Genomic DNA, 21,573 nt, shown 5'->3' on the forward strand with positions numbered 1-21,573 from the left:
TGCAGAACAGCAAGTGCAAGATAGTGCAGGTAGGGTACGCATTGACCATGTATAGTCAAGCATTAAGCACACATGTAATGTCAGCCAATGTTATATGATCAAACTGAAATATTTGAATCCGTAAATGTGTATGTGCAGTAAATGTGTCAAACAAATCCACATTTTGAATGAGAGAAACTCACATGCTAATGATGTCTAATCTCGCCTCTTCACAGGCAAGCACGTTTGTTCACGCAAAATCGCGACTGGAAGTGGCCCGCTATACATTGAAATCTAGGGACCTCATGCTTCATTATGAGTTCTTTCAAAGAGTAAACAGTCTTCCTTTGGAGTACAGCTATGGCGAATATCGTGAACTGTTCCGAGATTATGGCACTCATTACATCACTGAAGCCACTCTAGGAGGAACCTATGAATACACTTTGATTATCAACAAGAAATCTATGCAGAATTCAGGTATGAACTTGTTTATCATGTTTAACCATGTGTGCGACGTCCCTCAGTAGTAATAGATTGTTCTATTGCATGTTTCGACACAAATATATATATTTTTTTAACCTGGTATTTCTTCGTGCTAATTGAAAGTATACTTATACTATGCAATGGCTATATGAGTAACAACAATGTTCATATCTATTGAAAAAGGGGAACATTGAAAAGGAGTCCCAGACCACAATGCCATTATTTTGTTAATCTTCTGTTTGTAGTTATTTAAATGTATTTAGACAAAGCCATCATGTTTTCTGGTATTCTGGTGACGTTCCAAATCTTGAGACACATCGTTGTGGCTCAGCGGGCTCCCATTTCCACGATGTATACTCCTACCAAGCCAATCCTACTGGATCCCACCCACCGACTACCTCGCCCATGCCCCTTCATTGAAGCTCCTTTACTGATTCAGTCCTGAATAAGCTTCCATCCTCATAAAATAGGGGCTCCCCCACACGTCCCTTCCCGCATGTTACTTTTCCCACTCACAGGTCCCAAACAAACTGCCACCTCAATCACCTTACCTGCCAACCAGTGCCACCTCACCACCCTCACTGCACTTGCCATGACCCCTCCTGATTGCCCCATCATGCATGCTGGCCCACATGTGCAATCAAAAGAGGATTATTTGCCCAGTAGTGGCAACAGGCAGCTGAGGAGGTGGCAGCCTGTAGTCAGCGATGGTGGGTTTGCAGAGTTGGGTTTTGCCTTAAGTGGATAAACCCCATAAGGCAAGACAGAGCAGGGTGAGGAAAGAAATACATCATTACACTGGATCTAATTCTAATGATGGTGGATCTGGAAAAACATACATAAAAAGGCATTCATGCATTTTCTGCATCCTACCCAATTCCAATCAATTTCTTGTATGATGCAGGAAAATTTAAGGAACCTCGCAGCCTATGGTTTTCCCAGGATTAATTGGTCTCTCAACAGTTATATCTTTGTTTACAAAATAGAGCTGCTTCTTGAATCATGTCAAAAACCAATAACAAAGATAATACGTGTCCCACACGGTTGAGACCCCTAGGATTGTGGGAGTTTTTAAAAGGTCTGTGCACATTTGCATATGTTGTGCTGTCGAATTGTGACTGGGAACATCTTTCTCATTTTGTGTTCTATCTAGTATGTGTAAGGCCAGTGCGTATATGAGTCATCTTACATTGTCCTTCAAGGTACATTTCATGATCTAGAGCTTCAAACTATCACTAGGCAAATTATGTTACTGCTCCCTTTGTGATTCAACGTGCTTCTTTAATTTTGTTGACTTGCTCTTTTATTTGTTGATCGTGTTATGTTTATTGACTCTCTGTAGTCAAACATTAAATAATTACATTATGTGAGAAAATGTTATATGATCAAACTGAAATATTTGAATACTAAAATAATGTCAATTAAATTCCAAATTTTGAATGAGAGAAACTCACATGATGATGATGATGTCTAATTTTGCATCTTCATAAGCGGGCACAGTTGTTCATGCAAAATCATGACCGGATGTAGCCCGCTATAAATCGAAATCTAGGGACCCCATGCTTCATTATGGGTTCTTTCAAAGAGTAAGCAGTCTTCCTTTGGAGTACAGCTATGGAGAATATCGTGACTAGACAAACTGGTTTTGGGCCCTCTTGTTATCCTAGGTTTCCTAAAGATCTGCTCAGTGTGTATGATGAGAAATATGACATTATTGATTGGCTGACAACTTTTGAAGATGCTTGTGAGGTGCAAGAAGTGGTTAAAACTGATAGAATTGCATGGTTGCTCAGCAACCTCAAACACTTGTGTATGAGCGCGATAGAAATAAAATATCATATCATATCAGACTACTGAATTGCTGAATTTCTATTATGGATATACCTGAAGCTGACAGAAAAGACTTAAAGTTAGAGGAAGCTCTCATCTTCAAGTTTGGAAAGACTCCTGGCCAATACATGAAACAATTTCGAGAGTACAAGACAAAAGAAAGTAATACCTATGTATCCTATGTAACTGATTTGTTGAAGAACCTGATTGGTCAGGTGGAGGGCTTCAAGGTAACCACCTTTGAGGTCGCGGTCAGTTAGGTCATGCTTGAGCACATTTTTGCTTCCTGCTCCCCTGAGTATAAACACCGTTTGGCTGAATCCAAGGAAATGGATCCCAAAAATGTAGCCATTGCTGCGGATTTGTGGTGTCACATACAGTGTACCATAAGGACACTCCTGCTTCTAGTAAGCAGGAGGAGGGGAAGAAGCAGACAGAGAAAGAGGGTGGGTCATGTATTAAAGCCTCCTCCAATAGGGCCAAACCATGGTTAACAAGGGTAAGTGACAGGGAGCTGAAAACAGTAGTGGGACTAACTATCCCAAGCACAGCAGTGGTTACTCTAAGCATCCCTATGTAAACAGACCTAGCAAATCTTATATGGCTTGTGAAGCAAGTGGCCATGTGAAGGGGGACCCCAGATGTAAGGGTACGACCTTGGGAGTCCACTCTCTCATGATGAGGAAGAAGTACTCACAGAGGCATCCTTCTATTCAGATTCCTTATCCTGTTGTATAAGATCCGAAGTAGTTTTAGTTTCCGTGGGATCCTGGGAAATTAGATTTACTGATGCTTATGCAGCCATACCTGATAATACTAAGCATTATTTTAAGGATTGAGTACTGGCAGTTAGTGTAGAAACCTCTGCCATTAGGAACACTGAGGCCAGCAGAACTATAGTGGATTCCACTTTGGTAAACCCAGCGGGAGCTAGCAAAATCTCCGCTGGTGCCCATTAAGCTGGCTGATGACCCCCTCACGTTTCCAGCTATGCCTGTATCTCTAGATGTGAATGGTGGAGTAGTAAGGATATCTGTAATTATTCAGAGGCAAGTCCCTGAAATACCTCTGTTGAGAAATTATCCCAGAGACTTAGGTCTTGTAGGTGACACAGCACAATTACCCTGCACAAGTTAGGTCTCATACCAAGACTGCCTTAGCCATGTCCAAGGCCCAGCCTAAGCCAAAGGGGAAACCCAAGGCAAAATGAGTCAAGAGCAGAAAAGAGGGAAAGAGAATATTCCCACTCACTCACCTACCACTGAGGTGTAGGCTGTTGGCCAAGCCCCTGAACCTGACGAGGAAGAGGGACTGTCTGAAGTGCTCAGCCCCCAATGACCACCTTGAACTGCAGAGTTTCCATGCAGAAGGAGGTCCATGTAGGGAAGAGTTCAGTAAGTGTCAACGTAAGTGTCCATCTTTGGAAGGCCTCAGGAGAAAGGCCTGTTACAAGCTTTAGGTGCAACTCCTGGGAAACACATAAACTTTTGGGAAGGTGGGCTCCTGTACAGTGAACTAACAAAGTCAGTTGAAGGAGACTATAGGAGATGTGTGGTTCCCCTTGAAGTGAGACCCTTCCTCTTACAATTGGTACATGAGGTCCACCTTGCAGGCCATGTTGGAGTTAAGAAGACTAAGGAGAGACACTCCATGTATTTCTACTTGTCTAAGATGGGAGTCCAGGTAGAAAGCCATAGTAGGAGTTGTGCCACTTGCTAGACATTAGGTAAAACTGGTGCAAAGCTTCATACTTAGATCAGTAGTGATTACCCCCTTTAGAGGATAGGCTTGAATGTGGTTGGTCTCCTTGACCTTCCAACATCGTCAGGCCACAGGTGTATCTTGGTAGTAGTTGATCATGCAACCAGATATCCTTAGGGAATCCCACTGAAGACAGTGACTGCCAAGATAGTTGCTATATCATTACTTTTCATATTTACTACGGTTGACTTCCCTAAAGAGGTTGTGTTAGATGGCGACAGTAACATTATGTCCATGTACATGCAAGTCATGTGGAAGGAGTCTGGTGTCTCCAATATGTTTCATCAACATATGGTCCACAGACAAATGGCTTAGTTGAGAGATTTAACAGAACTCTCAAAAGCATGATGGGGGCTCTTGAGAAACCCAAGAAGAGAAAGTGGGATCTCTTAATGCCATGCTTACTGTTTGCTTACAGAGAGGTGCTACAAGAAAGGATTGGATTCAGACCCTTTCAACATATTTGTGGCAACCCTTTAGTCAAGGAAGGACGGGAAATCCCCACTCATCCTGTAACTACAAATGTGGTGGACTATGTACTTGGATGAAGAAAAAGGAAGGCCCTCCTGATGGCTCAGACCAATGATAATTTGAAGGCGGGCCAGTCCTTTGTAAAACACTGGTATGAACAGAAGGCTCTACCTCTGGGCGCACTTCCTTGAGGGAAATAATTATATTCTTCCCTTTCTGCACCTTTCTGCATAATTTTGTTAACTGCTTGTTTTACCTGTGGTGCTCCTTGTGTAGAAAATCCTTTTCCTCCACTTGTCAATACTGCCTCATCCACTGAGAACTTTGAAAATAAACTCTCTACTAATTTTGCTTATTCAATCTTTATGTCCTCAATGTTCTTTCTATCTTTCTCTTGTTTTAACCAACAGTGGTCAGTTGAATCTTTACCCATGGCTTTGCTTCCATCCCACAATCATTTTCAATTGTCTCTGCACTGGATCAGGCACTGGATCAGGCAGGCCACCCCTGTCATAATATGTGCTAAAAAAATAGTTATGTTTTTGTCATATGGTTCTCTCATTTCTAGCCACCACTTTTCCTGAATCGCTTGAATATATGTAGCTGCATCCTCATCAACACATATCTTACATGTCATAATTGAAATGATATCTGAAGAATCTTGGTAGTGCACCCTAAGTACTCTCCATATGTCAGCTGAACAATTATTGAAAGGTGCTCCATCACCATTGATGGACTGGGCTGTCACTCCAGGATAGCCGGACAGTTTCCAAATGTCATATACCCACTCTCCTAATATGGCAGCGAGCAAGCTTTTTATGTCAACCACTAAAGTCATTCCCACTGTCATTCATTTGAATTTAAACATCCAGTTAACCGCTCCTGAGGTCAATGATGGCAGGTTACAAAATAAATTGTTCTGTCCATTTGTGGCCAAGGAACATATTGCAGCTGTCCTCCTCCTTTCTCTAGTAAATGGTACTGTGTAATTCCTGCCCCTTGTCCAAGAGCAGTTGCACCCTTCATCTTTATAACAGTATCTGTCATGTTAATCTTCTTTCACCCCACCACATTTATAAACCTATTCTTTACGGGGATCCTTCTTCTAAGCTGCTTGATTATATTTTTGGGCATCTGGGATAGTCAATGGGTTCTGGCCTTCTCCTTTCTGGTTCCTCCAAATCTAACCATGCTTTGGGCCTCATCACGACCCAGGCGGTAAGTTACCGCCTGGGCCGTGACTTTACCACCATGGCGTAAACTACGTTTACGCCATGGTGGTTGGCGGACTTACAGCCCCATTCCGACCTTGGCGGGGCGGTAAGTCCCCAATCCCCATTTACCCTTCCCCATTCCCATTTTTGCCCCATAGGGCATAATGGGAGTGGGGAAGGCGTTAATTACGCCACCGTAAATTACGGTGGCGTAATTAACTCCATGGTCCCTTAGCGCCATGGATTTTAACACCTGCTAAAAGCAGGTGTTAAATTCGCCATGGCGCTAAGGGACCTCGTACTCAGGCGGTAAGGGTCGGCGCTGTTTACGGCGCCGTAAACCCCTTACCGCCTGGGTCGTAATGAGGCCCAAATTGTTTGTGAAGCCTCTTCCTCAACTATAAACATAGTATCATCCCTTTCATCTACTCATCACCTCTTGTATTAGGTTCCTTTCCCTGTTGTTAAGATTTAGTTCTGAACTCTGACCCGGTTTACAGAGGTTCATAAGGCAAGCCTAGTTTCTTAGAACAGGGTAACCTTCTGAACAAGCCAGACCAATCAAGGTAGCGTTGGCGGCAGTCAAGACTAGGTCTCAGGAGGGGTGAGGGTGATTGAAAGCCCACAATGAGCACTCACAATAAAGGACACCACAAATTACTCTCAGTCAGGTGTATATATTAAAAATGCATATACATTGTGGCCTAAGGGGATATTATACTGTATCGATCCAAAACCTGCAAGGAAAGGGGTCATACAGTGCGAATATCGTTTAGGCAGTTCTTCACAATTCAAACCCTAGCTAAGAGGCAGTCAATCCCTAAAATGAGTGGAGCCTTGAGCTAAAAAGTACATTCAGTGCTAGTGCACACAATTGTGCGGTTAAGTTCAAAATGGGGTCTCTTCAAGGAGCTGTAGCTACTTAGGAAAGTGGGTGTGGCAGTGAAGAATAAGTTTCCAATTTTTGAGGAGGGTCTCCCCAAGAGGGAAGAGCATGATTCAAGAATTGGGAATAGCTCAGTAGCACAGAAGAGTGGCCCTCGGGGACACTCATGCGCAAAAGTCTATGGATGCACCAGGGGCCACCAGTAAGGGATGCAAGTACTTACCGACCCTCTGCGCACTCCAAACCAAACTTCACAAGTCCAGTTCAGATCGGTGACAGGTTTGAATCCTGCAGTTGCGCGGCTCTGCACCTGTCAGGGGCTGCGTTCCGGAATCGATTCTGTGGCGGGACAGTGGCGATTTCTACGCTCCTGGTGAAGGGATAAGGCCAGTTCCAATACAGCAAGTCTGAGAGCACAGGGAGGCACAGCAGCAAGGCACCCATGAACATCGTCACCATGGCTAGGGAACACAATGACCACGTATGTTCAGGTTCATGCATACACTCCTATTTGCAGACCTATGAATGCTAGTTGTACAAAACTCGTTAGGATAGTGCCTTATATCCAGAGCTTACAATCTATAAAGACTCAAGTTAAAACTCAACACAGCGGCAGTTCCAGGGCAAAGCTCCCGTACAAGCTGGTAATTTCACTGGGATGTCCAGGAACACTTCTGAAAAAAGGCTTGCTTACAGGTTAAGCCGGCGTGCCAAGAATAATTGGTCCCACTATTCCAATGGGTTGAAGCACCCTTGCAGGCCATCTAGGTTCAATAGAAAACTGGGGTCCGGCGGTACAACAGCAGGGTCAGGGTTCCAAACCTTCCAGCAGGTCACCAGCGGTTCCACAAATCTGCTTCTTCATTTCAGGATACTTGGCTCCTTTACTAAGTTCGGTGTGAACTCAGAAGATTGACCTGGAATGGGTGTAAGGTGCCTTCTCTTATCCAAAATCTCCTTTGCACCAAAACAAAGAGAAACCAGTAAGAGATCTGCTCATATTCAGCAATCCCAGAAATGGACCAATCACTGACCTTGATGGTCTCAAACATCCCAGCACAGCATGCATCCTGGCACCCAGGATGTGCATTTGGAATTAGACAGCTCCAGCCCACATCCTGGAGGCACGCACACAAGGCAAGAAGAAACCAGCAAAAGCTTTCGTTTGCACAGGGGTCTGTATGACCAAATAAGGAATTTCCGGGGTCTGCTGACCTGGGGAAGGCAAAGTGACTAGATTGTCAAAGGACTGAATAAAAGACCTTGTGCATGGCCATTTCAAGGACTGGCCACTGTCGTGGGCCAAATGCAGTAAATGTGGTTTGGACAATAGAAAAGAGTTGGAAATATGTAAAAAGTAAAAGCTGCAACCAGCTCTGTGCAGGGCACACTTGTACATTCAACAAAAATCCTTGAGGGTGTCTAGGGCCTTAAAAATGAAAAAGGGACCCCGTGCACTGTACTGTTAAGTACTTTGAACACTGATAACATGTTACTAAAGAATAGCAACCAAGTGAAAGACTAAGGCAAACAAAGTCTCCCCGTACTGACAGTCCTAAGGGCATGTCAGTTTCCCCATAACAAAAAGAGCAAAAGCCCAGTGGAGTACAGCATAAGGCTGGGCTCCACTGGTAAAAATCAGGATAGGATGGTCAGACAAAAGCAACACGTTGGGGGGGGTTCACAACTGGAGGTAAAATTACTCATAAATGGAAATCTTTCTTAACACCTGTCTTGTGGAGAACCTCCTCTGTTCCCTTTTATACTACTTGCCCATCCCTTCTTTTTCTCTACAAATTACTAAACCTTCTTTACATGGCTTCTAACTCTCCCTCACCTGGAAGCGTATGCTTTTTAAGTATCTTGTCCACTTCCTTGCTGAGTCTTTCTGAACTCCTTTCTCTTTCTCTCAGTTCTTGTCTCTCCTCTCTATCCAGGAGCATATGTCCAATGATGATCTCATCTAGTTCCCTATGTCGTTTTGCTTTTATTCTTTCTATCTCTAATTCTATCTCTACTCCCTTTTTTCCTCCTTTTTTCATTTCCTTTTCCCTTTCTGCATCTCTGTTTTTATCTTTCTTTTTCCTCTTCCCATTGTCTCTCCTTTTATCTATTGTTTTTTCTCTCTCTCTCTTTTTCTTCTTCATACTTCTTTTCCCTTTCTCTCATTTTTCTTTTCCGTTCTCTTTCTTCCTTTTCCTTTATCTCTTCTTCTTTTTTCCCTGCCTTTCTCTGATGTCCCTTTCCATAGCCACCATACCCTTTCTCCGACTCCATTTCCATACACTTTGCATCTAATTTGAGCATTATTTGTCCTCCTACCCATTCATTTGGGGCTATCATCATCCTCCGTAATGCCCTGCCGGTCTCTCTGTTTCTGAACCTTCTCCTCAACCTCTGTCAACCTTGCCTGCAACTCACATTATTTGGTTCCATGTAATAATGTCCCCTCAAAAATATCGGCATGCAAAAATATTGCCTAAAAATGGCCGTTTTTTGTGTGACATTATTGCATGGAACATGCGGGGGACACCCCTGCAACCCCCAAGCCCTTTTTTATTTAAACTTTTTTTTTGCTGCCCCTGTCCCTATATATATGGTCACCCATATAAAATCACCACAACCTTTTCCCGGCGATATTATATACGGCGATCATATATATGGGGATAATATTACCTGATACCCATTATTTGTTATATTCATCACTGCTTATTTGTTTTCTCCTTATTTATAACATCTTCAGTGCTAGACGTGAGGCCACATATACATGGTTATTGTATCCTGCCACTGCTTTTAATTCTTGTAGAGGGTATAATCCCTGCACTTCGGTAGATGAATCGCTGCTCTGGGGAGGACGGGGAGGAGCCGTGGGTGATGTATACCCCCCCATCATGCTGATTAAGAATCCATTCTCATACGGAGGTTCCTCTGTCTCCTCTCTGTACACTTTCCACAGTTCGAGAATGTCTAGTCGATTTAGCAACTGTTTCCCTTTATTGTGCAGCATATAAATATGTTGTCATGTGTTGCAGTGTTGACTTTGTGTGAGTGCCTTCCTGTGCCCAGGGCATAAGCACCTTGCCCGCAATGTGTTTCACCCATTGGGTATGGTACTTAATTATTTTGTCCTTGTACTAGGATAATGCTTTACACAAATGAATAATGGGAGTGTCTCCCATGATGATATGTCACAGTTACATTTTACGAATACTTACCAGGCATTTATTTGAAATTCTTACTCCCTCTCTTATTTCTCTTGCTCACACCCTCCTCCAAAAATACTTCTCTTACTCTTAGGGGCCGATTCATGGAACAAACGTGCCCCGAAAATCCATGCGCAAGCAGGCGCAAGGGAGCGCAAGTGTGAGAAACGCAGCGCACGTGCACGCGTGCGATTTCAAGGAAGACGCTGCACGTGTTTCCCGCTGTCCGTGCGCCCAATCCAGCCATGGCGCACGCAGGCATACACGGCGTGCGCCACGCGCACAGCAAAAGCGCACATAGCGCGGCGCACACAACCAAAGTGGGCGGAACAGTGGGCATAACACGCGGAATGGGGAACAACGCGTGAAAAACAAGGTGTAACTGGGGAAGTACTGCAGGGAACTACACGGAACGCCCACACGCATGCGAACAACCCTTATTCATGGATCCGAATACGGGAAACCTGCGCACGGCAAAAGACGCGCACAAGCGTCAACGTGTCCGCCACACGAAGGCAGGCGGAAGCGTCCCCGCGCACAGTATAAAAGTGCGCGCAAACAACAAACGGGTATATACAGCTACGATGAATGCCCCATTTGTCGCAGCACTGATCGTGGGACACCGCAGGAGGAGGAGAATAGCCAGGGCACGCATTTTCGCACCACGGACAAGCCTTTTTGGGATGCCTGACGACCAGGTCTATGGCAGGTATAGGTTTCCACCCCATATCGTCCTAGACCTGGTCAGGGAGTGGGAAGATGACCTTACATCCCCCACCCTTTGCTCCCAAGCATTGAGCCCCTAGGAGAAGCTGCTCAATGTCCTGCATTTCTTGGCCACTGGGTCATTTCAGCGGACTACTGCCATAGCGGGGGGGGTCTCACAGGCCACGCAGTCACGCTGCCTACACCAGGTACTGGCAATCATGACAGCGCGCCCCTCAGTCCGCAGGCACATATACATGCCCAGAACACCCGCAGAAAGGCAGGCCGTTGTCCTGGATTTTTTCAAGGTGGCACACTTCCCCAAAGTGCTCGGTGCCATAGATTGCACCCATGTGGCCCTACGTCCACCTAGGGCCACTGAGCACATCTACCGAAACCGCAAGCACTGGCATTCCATCAATGTACAGGTGGTATGCGATGCAAAGGGAATCATCACCTCTGTCTATGCAAACTACCCTGGCTCCACCCCTGACAGTTTCATATACAGAATGTCTGCCCTGAGCCGGGCCCTGGAAGCTGGTCAGCATGGCGACACATGGCCCTAGGTCAGTACAAATGCCCTTGCACATGCATGCAAGTCACACACAGACAAATACCCAAACCCTAATAATCTCAACTATTATCACCTCCCCAGGGGACAGTGCCTACCCTCTGAGAAACCATATGATGACGCCAATCCGGAACCCCACCACACCACCCAGGTAAGATACAACGCCGCCCATATTGCAACCCGGGCCATAGTGGAGCGCACATTCGGAGTGCTCAAGTCACGTTTCCGCTCCCTTGACCGCTCTGGTGGGCAACTACTCTATGCACCATCAGTAGTGTGCAGGATCATTGTGGCAGCATGTGTCCTGCACAATGTTGCAACACGGCAGGGCGTCCCGGTGGACATGGAGGTGCCCCCACATCCCCAACCACAGGCACAGGCGCTGCCCATGGGAGGGGACAGGGCACGTGGCGAGGAAGCCCGGACCCAGCTTGTGGCCACATTTTTCACCTAAACTCCCACCCCTGCGGAGTGCACACAGGCCTGGCACATACCAGGTGACAATCGATGATGACAAAGAGACAGTCAACTGTCACAACCCTACCACCCAGAGATAGTTGCCATGGAAGTGCCACATCGTCTGCATCCCTAGCTACTTAAACACAAGCTATCCCGTGTGACCAAAAGGCACACATATGACATATGACATGATATGGCCTATACACAAGTATTTCAAGGTGCGATTAGGCAGGGAGGGGGGAACAAGGGAAGACAGACAACGGTACTACTAGGCCAGGTGTCATTTAGATTGTGCAAGTGCAGGGGTAACGGGAAGGGAAAAGTGCAAGGGGAAGGGGGGGGGTGCAGTACAGGGGAAGTAGACCAAAAAACAAATACATAGGTCGGCTGGTGGCAACTGCAAAGGTAAGTGCAGACAAGTGCTGGGAAGGGTGGGCTCTAGGGATAGAGAGACAGTACCGCAGTGCAGGGGTTGCCAGGGAGGCAGTGCAAGTGGAGAGTGGCTGGGCCAGGGACCGAGCTCCAGTGCAGTTCCAGTTAAGAATTCCGCAAGGGAGAGGCAGAGAGAAAGCAGAAGCAAAGAGGAAGGTCTTGAGGTGCTTCCAGAACTGGAGATGGTTCCCCTCAAGTTCAAGTGAGGCAGGAAGGCTGTTCCAGAGGGAGGGCCCTGCCGCGGAGAGAGATCTACCCCCAGCTAGTTGCTCTGAGAAGCGGATGACCCTGACATGCAAGGTGTGCATCACAACACCTGCAAAACAGGCCATGGCCATCACTGTCATGTCACTCAAACCCTCCCAAACCACAACATGACATGGCAAGCAATACCCATACATCAACACAGTAACGATAAGGTACACATTGCCATGTCCTAAATCTACAGTGGCATCAGACAATGATGCCTGACCCGGAATCAGATGAAATGACAGACCAACAAAATCTCCCACCCAAAATAAGTCATTTCCAAATGCATTACAAGAGTTGTAGACGTAACATAACAATGAATGCATGTCTACATGCACATTGTGCATTGCAAAATCAACACTGCAGCTCATGTGTGCTGTGTCCTACTCCTGCAACACACTGCTCAGCGCACAGCACAGTGAACAGCCATTGTGTGTGAGGCACACCCTGAGCATCACATCTAAGTGACAGACCACATCAAACAGCAAATTAAGCATGTACAGGATCCATAATCGGTCACAGAACATGTGCTGCAGGGACACAGTGGGCACCAGAAGGCAAACAGTGTACACGTGGATATGCAAGGGTGGGAGTACATGTAGTGCATCAGAGTGCAAGTGTGTGGTTCTGCAAGGACATGCACTCCACATATGCATGTGCACTCAAGTGACCATTAGTGTTCTCTACACATCACATGTGAACATTCACCATGTGTACACCCCAGCATGTCAAACCACAACTATCCCCTCGCACCTGAAAGGTAAACACAACACATGAACAGGCATTGATCAGCAGAACACATCATGTACATAGGATACCACCATTACAATGTCAGAGTTCCCATCACACTGCAGGGCAAGGCAACTATCAACAACAACCCCCCCTCCCTCACAAATGACCATGACCCACTGAACAACTGCACCTGGGTCATGGAGCCTTCAAAACTCAATTCCATCCGGCCACAGGATCACCTTTACCCTTCGTCACCATCTCCCACCTTGTGTGTAAAAAGGTGCCTGCACCCTCATAATCCACACCCATATCCAAAATCACAAAATCCAAGCCCGAAAAACGAACCACAACACCCTCCAGTAGATGACTTGACGTAGCAGTACCTCACAAAGGCCAAGTACTACCAGAATGATGCAACAACCGAGGTAGCACAGTAAAACAATGTCACAACAGGATGTGAAACATGTGTGGTACATGACATAGGATGATGCACCATGAACGGATGTGTACTGTCACAGGTCCCCTGTACAGGCGCGGGAGTGTCACGAAACAACCACCCCCACCATGTCCCGGGTGCCTGCAAGGTCAAACTCACACAGGCCCCTGAGACCTTGGTGGGGAAGGAGGTTCAGCGGTATGCAGTCGGGACAGGTGTTGACACACTGGATGACTGGAATGAGTGGCAGGAGAGGGGAGGGGGAATGACACATGAAACTAGGGAATGCACGAAAATGTACTACCTGCATGAACACATACACAATCCAAAAAAACTTGGACATCATTGTCATGGCCTTCTGTAGTCCAGGCTCGGAGTGGTACGAACCAACCACCCCCTCTAGGGTTTTGGTGCCTGCAAGTTCGGGGCTTACACAGGCATTCGCAACCCCAGCGGGGAAAGAGGGTCAGGGAACGTTGCTTGGATAGGTACGGGAATCAGGAACACCGGGTAGAGGGTACAGGGTTCAAAATTGCATAGGATTACGGGTGATTAGGGGGAAAAAACATACCAAATTGAACCACACCCCAGCAAGCCTATGCAGAGCAGTTTGAAAGAAAAACAACAAGACACTTAGCTCTGGTGTTGAGTGCTGGCCTCCTGCCTGCACACTCTCAGGTCCAGTTACAGGAGCACTGCAATGCTGCAAAGAGAGCCACAGTCAACAACCTGTATGTGCCAATTACACAAAAACACAGCACCAAACATGCCCCATAGCAACAAACTACTCTACAAACAGACAATCTGGTGTAGATGCTTCGTACCCATATATAACATCACCCCTGAGACGGGTCATACACAGTCAATGCAGTAAGTCAGCCGCCGGTGGGTGCGTGGCAAATGGAACACCAATGTGTCACAATTCACACAACATGCAATGTTCCCTGGGTAAGCAGACAGACCCATATAGCAAGCCATGACTTCTGAGCAAGTTGCGTACCACCATGACCGAATCAAAGTTGGCAGTGCATTTATCATAAAGTACATGGAAAAGACATGCACTGCACCCGAGTATGTCCCTTGCTGTATGTCCCTGTGAGCTGCCCCTTTCCATGTCTCAGAAGGCTACATGGTTGATACAAGTGCCTCAATGGACCTTGGTGTACCGGAGGATATGTGCCACTGCCCCTGCATGTGTCCCAGACAACCTTACAATCAACAGCCATCAGTCCACCAACACATCTGAGCTGCATTGTGTGCTTCAACACCAATATTCGTCCAAGCTTACCCTCAGTGCTGTGACTAAGCCTGCATATGCAACTCGCCTGGTGCAAGCTTTGCTGTGTTGTGGCCGCCCTGTGCTGCTCACCTTGCCTAGAGTTCTTTGGAACATGTCAGCAGTTCTAGGATGTGGGTCTGCAATCCCTGTGCCTCTGCTTGTGCACACATGTGCATGTGGGCACCAACAAACGTGTCCAGAATTCCGTCGTCCAATGGGCCATGTCTGCTGGCAAAGGTGCTCTGGAGACTCATCCCCCTGCAGAAAGGGCATGAAACACATGATTAATGCTTCAAAGTCACCTATGTGTGTCTCATCAGGCATCTCATTAATTGACCATGTCAGAGAGCCACATAACAAATCACACCATCAGTCCATCTTTCACATCCAAAGTGTGGAACACTATCTACAGCATGAATTGCACCAAGCACGTGTACAGTAAAGATATGAAACATACTACACAATGCATAGCAATTAATGTACACATTAATCATGACACACCCCATCTAGCAAAAGCTGAACAGTGGACAATAACTCCAAAATCATCCCCACTAGGGGTGTCAACACATGTCACACAGCACCAGATATGCCACAGATATGACAGTCCAAAGCCCTTGTGTAAAATTCTGTAACACCAAACCATCCTTGCGAGCCCATGGATAAGGGAGGCAGGAGTGGCATATGTGAGTCAAGGACCCCAAGCAGCAAACACATACACAAGACAAGCCTGAAGGGCCCAGCTGGAACAGACAGTGGATGCCTTCAAAAGCCACAAAGCACCGCACCGTCACATGAAAGCACAATAGACTAGCAATTTTAAACTAAATCAACTATTAACTAATTACACTAACAATGGAAAACCTACATTACCTAATTAAACTAACTATCAAACACAAACTTAACTAACTAAACTAAAAGAAAAATCAAAAATGGCCACATACGACCCGGGGGCGAGGGGAGGCACCCAGGAGGGGGGAGGTACAGGGTGCTGCTCAACATCCACATGCGATGATGCTGAGCCAAAAAAAAAACCTCCATGGGCTCAACGCCTGCACAGCCCGACCTATGTGGGAGATAGTTGGTCGTCCGAGTCTGGCTCATCCTGTAAAGGAGGACGTGGCACAGTAGCAGGGACGTCATTTCACCAAAATGCCAGGGGTATCAGAAGTGACATCACATGACCCTTGACCCCTGTGACATCACAGAAAGGGATGTTATTTAACCCCACCCTGAAATTATATCGCGGGATGCGATGGAAAGCGACCTTTCACCGGTTGACAAAACAGGAAGTGCTATCACATAGCATTGTACACTACAAAAAATATGGTTACGATATCACTATAATGTGATGTACATTTCATACAAGAAGGGATCGCCACATGTATCTTTAAGACCAGTGTGTATAGGCCCATATTACCAAATTACTGTGAATGCAAGCAGAGGTCCATAACCAAATGATGATGTGTTATTATATAGCACTTACGCTTAAATGCTTTACATAGAAGAAATATACATACAATATCACCCAACCTGTGTTGGTACCCATTTATCAACCTCAGAAGGATGAAAGGCTGAGTTGAGTCGTTTAAGAACAGATTAAATCAGTGACTCACCCCCTGAAGTGTGTCTGAAATAAACCTTTAATGAGTCTAGCAATTATTGTATAGAATTCCAGAAAGACACATTATTTGGTATTCCTAATATTTCTTATTTAGGGTCAGTGCTGAAAGTGTTAAACTTGTGGCACTGATTTTCTTCTTTTTTTTTTAAGGGTCCTGAACAAGAAAGCCAGCCACTCCAGAAGTAAAGAGCCACATGTACGTGATACAAGTGCTTCCTCTTGCAAGGTAGCATGTGTAAAACGGAGTTCCTCCTGCAAGGCCTGGCTGGACAACCGCTGCACCTCCCGGCAAGCCTGTAGCTCAGCCGAGATGGTACGCTCAAGCTGTGCAAACCTCTCCTCTGCCTGCTGCCTCTGGGACATCATAAGGACACCCAGAGTGGATCTGAGGGAAGCATACTCCTCCCTCAGGGCATCCATGTGTGCCTCTGCGTGAGCAGCAATTGCATGACGCAGAGATGACATTTCAGCCTGGCGTGCCCTGTCTGAGGCCGCCATGCCCAGCCTGAGCGAGCGGGCCGTGGACCGTGCCGCCTGCTGCTGGAGAAGCACCTGCTTAGCAGGGGGAGCACAGATCGGGCCTCACGCTCCATGCTCTCAGCAATGTTCTCCATTGCTGCCCCCTGCCGTTCGGAATTGGCAGTCATCTCTTGTTCCCACTCAGTATACTTCGGTTGCGCACGGCGACCTCGTTGCCGGGCTTGACCCCTGCGGGACCCCAGGACCAGGGGTCCTCGCTGTGTTGGCACCGCCCACGGCTGCACAATTACATGCCCCCGTCAACGTGATGCCCCAGGCACATCAGTGACTGGTGTGGAGGGTGACCCTGCGTCCCGATCCACCACGGGCGGAGGAACCAAGACTGTCTGATCCCTCAGTGCAGGGGACGCAGACAGAGGAGTGTCCACATCAGAATCACTCACCCCTGAAACATGGACTTGATGCTCATCCAACTCAACATGGACGTCAGAGTCGTCATCAAGGCTGGACTCATAGGCAGCCGGAGACAAGATGGACTGCAGCACTTGGGGGTTTTCATGGCCTACCACCCCACGACCCCCATTAGTGCGGGGTTGATGTGGTGTTACCAACCCTGTGTCTGGCATGACAACACCATCCTCTGCCTCCATTGCGTCATCACCTGAAAAATAGAGAGAAAAAATGTCACTACACATGTCAGAAGCACACAACACACACACACACCGACAGCAAACACATCCGGCAGACATGTGACACACAACATATAACCTGGCATGCATGCTGGGTCAACTTTGAATAGCAGGCGGGCCTGTTGAAAGGTGGCAGTTTCCATGGAAGTGGGTCTATGCAGTGCAGAAAATGTGTACGCCACTCACTGTCTACATGTACAAGGACTCAATGGTGTGTGCCAGGAAATGTGAAGGCAGTGCAATGTCAAATTCAGACATCACGTGCATTGTGCATTCAATGTGTACCATATCTAGAAGCCAAGCACCCCTCCACCCCAGTACCAAAGCAGGGATGCCTAGCATGGTATCAAAAGGCTGACCATACACCTGTGTATTGACAGGCAGTGTTGACTGGCATCAACAGCTTAATGTGATTCAAGTGACAACACTGCAAATGATGCTGGGACAGTAGGCAGGACACATGATGAAAACTCTGGAGGCCGCCCACGTGTGAAGAAGACACAACAAGAGTTGGACAGAGTCATTGGCCATTGAACAGGCTGAGGCCTGTGAGCCACACAGATTGTCAGAGCCTAAACATGTGTGCAATGCAGGACTGAGCCACAGTTGACATGGGAAGGCTGATGAGATGGCAGGCAATGTATGTAACCAAGGACTTGTATTACAGTGATCATCCAGTCAAGGACACATAGGGGCATGCATGCAATACACATGGAGCATGAATGGGCACTCATGTCCCTGCGGGACATCTGACCCATGCACAGTACAAGTGAGATACCCTGCATCGAGTACTAAGGCTGTACCACACGGCATATGTCTGGCAGATTCTACGCTGGAAGTTAGCATCTACACAGGACACATGAACAAGAAAGTACACGTTGGCAAGATTGAAGCAGACCAGTGCAAAGGTGGAACTGGGGTGCAGAGTGGCAGAGGAGGGGCAAGGGAGAATGCCTACATGGAGTCCCGCATGTAGGCAGAGGAGACATGCATGACGGAAGCATTGCATTACTTACACATCAGAACCATGTACACGTCACATGTAGAAGCAATCATGCACAACACATCCCACAAGTGAAACACACACGTCCTCAACAAACACGCATCAACACTCACTGGACTGCGCATCAAAGTCCAGCATCTCTCCCACTCTTTCGACCAATTCAGGTGGTATGAACTCCGCAACGAGAGCCTCATGCGGAGTGAGCTCTTCCTCCTCTGGTGCAGGCCCACCGCCAGTCACCAGAGTCAAGTTGTAATTAGAGGCACGCTTAGCCTTAGTGCTGCGCTTGATGTCATTCCAACGCTTTTTGCACTCTTGCGCCGTGCGCACCTCATGGCCGAATGAACTGACATGTTCCGCAACATGCTTCCAGTGGGTGTCACGTTGGGCAGCCGTAGTCTGACTATTGGCACCCACTAGCATGTCACGGCTGTGGCCCCGCACGTAGTCCACGAGGAAGTCCAGTTCCTGCTTACAGAAAGGCTTCTTCCTCGACGTGCAGGAGGTCGTGGCTGTGTGTGGGGTCCCAGCCTGTGCTGCAGGTGCAACCTTCCTCCTCTTGGACTGTGGCCCAGACCCTGGCTGGCTAATGCCGCCCTGACCAGTATGTCCAGTGGGTTCGGTGGATTGAGCCAAGGGAGTGGCAGGTGGAGGGATGACCAAAGGCCTGAGTTGTGTCAGTGGCAGCTGGGTGCCCACTAATGGACCCTGCGCAGCAACATCAGCTGTGGCAGGGTCATTGACCGCAACGGTCCTGGTTGGCAGACTCACAACCGGGGTGCTGTTGGGTGCATCTGCTCCTGCACTTGCCAACACCCGGCTGTTCGGGGCAGCAGATGACATGACTGCCCCAGGGAAACGTGTCTTGGTCTGAGTAGCCCGGCCTGCCCCTATGGTTTCCAACTTGGCCTGTTGGAGATCTACCAAGGGCTCTTCAAGTGCCAACGCAGCCTGCGCTGGCAGACCCTGAGCCTGGGTGGCGGTGTCCACAGCTGCACCTGCAGCTACCACTACCCTTGGGCCCGCGGCAGTCGATGGAACGGACTGCCGGGTCAAACAGGTGCCAGTGCCAGATGCAGGAGCTGCATCCCCCGGAACCACAGGGGGTGGTGGCATGACTGCACCGACACATGGCACAACGTTGTGCTCAAGTGGCGCACCCCTGCCTCTTCCACCTCTGTGGCCGCCCTGGACACCCTGGTGTCCCCCTACTCCCTGGTCACCACGGCCACGTCCCCGGCCACGCCTCCCACGAGGAGGACGCCCAGCTGAGGCGCCCCTCACCTTTGATGGCCTCCCAACCATGGCACTGATGTAGTAGTGCTGGCACAGATGGAGTGGTGCCAATGGGAGGTGTACACCACAATTGACCTGGGCAATTGGAGTGAAGGGGGTGGGAAGCAAGATGTTAACAGCCCCCCTGCACCTGCAAGGCTGTATGTGACCCCGGTGATGTGGTGACGGGTCACGCAATGCTCAGGCACCCCAAAACTGCAGTAAAACCGTGCACGCAACCCTGCAGCCTACGTGCGTGGATTCAACCTCCCGCAGTACGCGGTGGCACCCAGTAACACGAATAACGCGTACGCGTGGGACACGCAGGCTACTATGACATTGAAAATGGGTGCGATACACAGGGGCACCCGCAGTGGGAAAAAGAGCGTGTGCGACTCACCGTCTGACTAGCGCGATGCAGAAAAACACGCGTAGCCAATACCCCCGCCAAAAGAAGAGATACGTCCTTGATAGCTGTGAAGTTGTGATGGCGCGCGAAACAACAGGAAGCAGCAACACACGTCGGTCTCCACGAAAGGCACGTAGGGCTCACCTTTAACCTGTGCTGAGGGTAACGCACGCGCGCGTCACATCACTTACGCGCATGGGCCCTTTCCTCGTATTACATGCGGACGTGCAGTTTTTCACACTCGCTGAAATGCCCATGCATGCCTGTGCGCGTCACATCACAGGGGCGCTTGCGCTTGAGGGGCCTTCTGTCCAATGAAATTGCGTATGCGTGCAGACGCGCTTACGCGAATTACACGCTGACGTGCCGAATTTTCACGTGCCAAATCACTCCGGATCAAGCTGGCCACGCGTAAGCACACGGAAGACCACGCTCCTGCCCAGAAGGCCAAACTACTGCCCCCCAGAGCCCCGAGCACGCTCCCACCTGCCATCTGCTGCTGCCTGACTGCCTGCTGCCCACGTGCCCTGCCATTTGCTGCCTGCACATCAGGCAGGGGTGCTGTTGCTGTGACCACCCCTGCTGGAACCGAAGACTCCGGACTGGGATTCCATCGCTCCACAGCCCAGCCCCAGGACCCAGTTGCCCACTGTAACGCTCACCTGATTCTCGCAGAGGCGCCGGTCTTGACTGGGCGACTACCGTATCTTCAAAGGTGATGTGCAGCACCCGGTTGGCTCTTTGGGCTGGACCTCTGTGCACTGTATGCCTGACGTGTAGAGTAAGATGTCTGCAGATAGAAAATATGGGGTTAATGAACTGGGGTTATTGGGGTGTCCCTATCTCTTTCCTCTTCTCCTCTCCCGTAGACCCCCAAAGGTTAACGCTCTCACCTTAGGTAAGTGAATGCCGAGCTCTCCATCTGCCTCGGGGCAGGGTGCTGTAACCAGTTTCTTCACTGGATAGGTAGCGCAGGCCTCTTGACTTCAGAGGACTGCTGTCCGTCGTTTACTGCACGAACGGTAAGTTTCGAGTCATTCAAATGTCTTTAAAGTCTTTAGTAATGATGTCTCTTGTTTTGCAGGGTTCCGGCGATGGCGGATGACGGGCTGAAGTGAGTTGAAGATGGAGCCCGTGTGATGAATAGAAGCGCCTGGAAGCACGTAAGTAAGCGCTTGTTGCCTGCTTCACTATGCGCTCTGTCTTTTTATTTTGCAGGTACGAGTTCGGAGCGGCTGCAGGGTGCCGGAATACCCACTGGATTAGATGTGGAAAGGAGTAATGGCACGTGAGTATTAAAGTTCCCCAATGTCTTTAAACGCACCTTGTTTTGTCTTTCAGATGCCGGAATGCAGTGTGAAGACCTCCGGAGCGCACGAAGAGTAGGTAAGCCTTTGCCTTTCAGA

At 48.2% G+C, this 21,573-nt stretch overlaps 1 protein-coding gene across 1 annotated transcript in view; it reads left to right on the top strand.

The window, feature by feature from the left end:
* The window catches only part of C8B (complement C8 beta chain), a 457,407-nt gene that overhangs the window by 259,357 nt on the left and 176,477 nt on the right, over window positions 1-21,573 (top strand). The window contains exon 7 of the mRNA XM_069642105.1: window positions 216-456. Within this exon, the coding sequence (XP_069498206.1) occupies window positions 216-456 (241 nt within the window). The remainder of the gene's footprint in view (window positions 1-215; window positions 457-21,573) is intronic.

The sequence above is a fragment of the Ambystoma mexicanum genome, chromosome 1q (genome assembly GCF_040938575.1).
Source record: "Ambystoma mexicanum isolate Mex_15411 chromosome 1q, UKY_AmexF1_1, whole genome shotgun sequence".
In the NCBI taxonomy this organism is placed as follows: Eukaryota; Metazoa; Chordata; class Amphibia; order Caudata; family Ambystomatidae; genus Ambystoma; species Ambystoma mexicanum.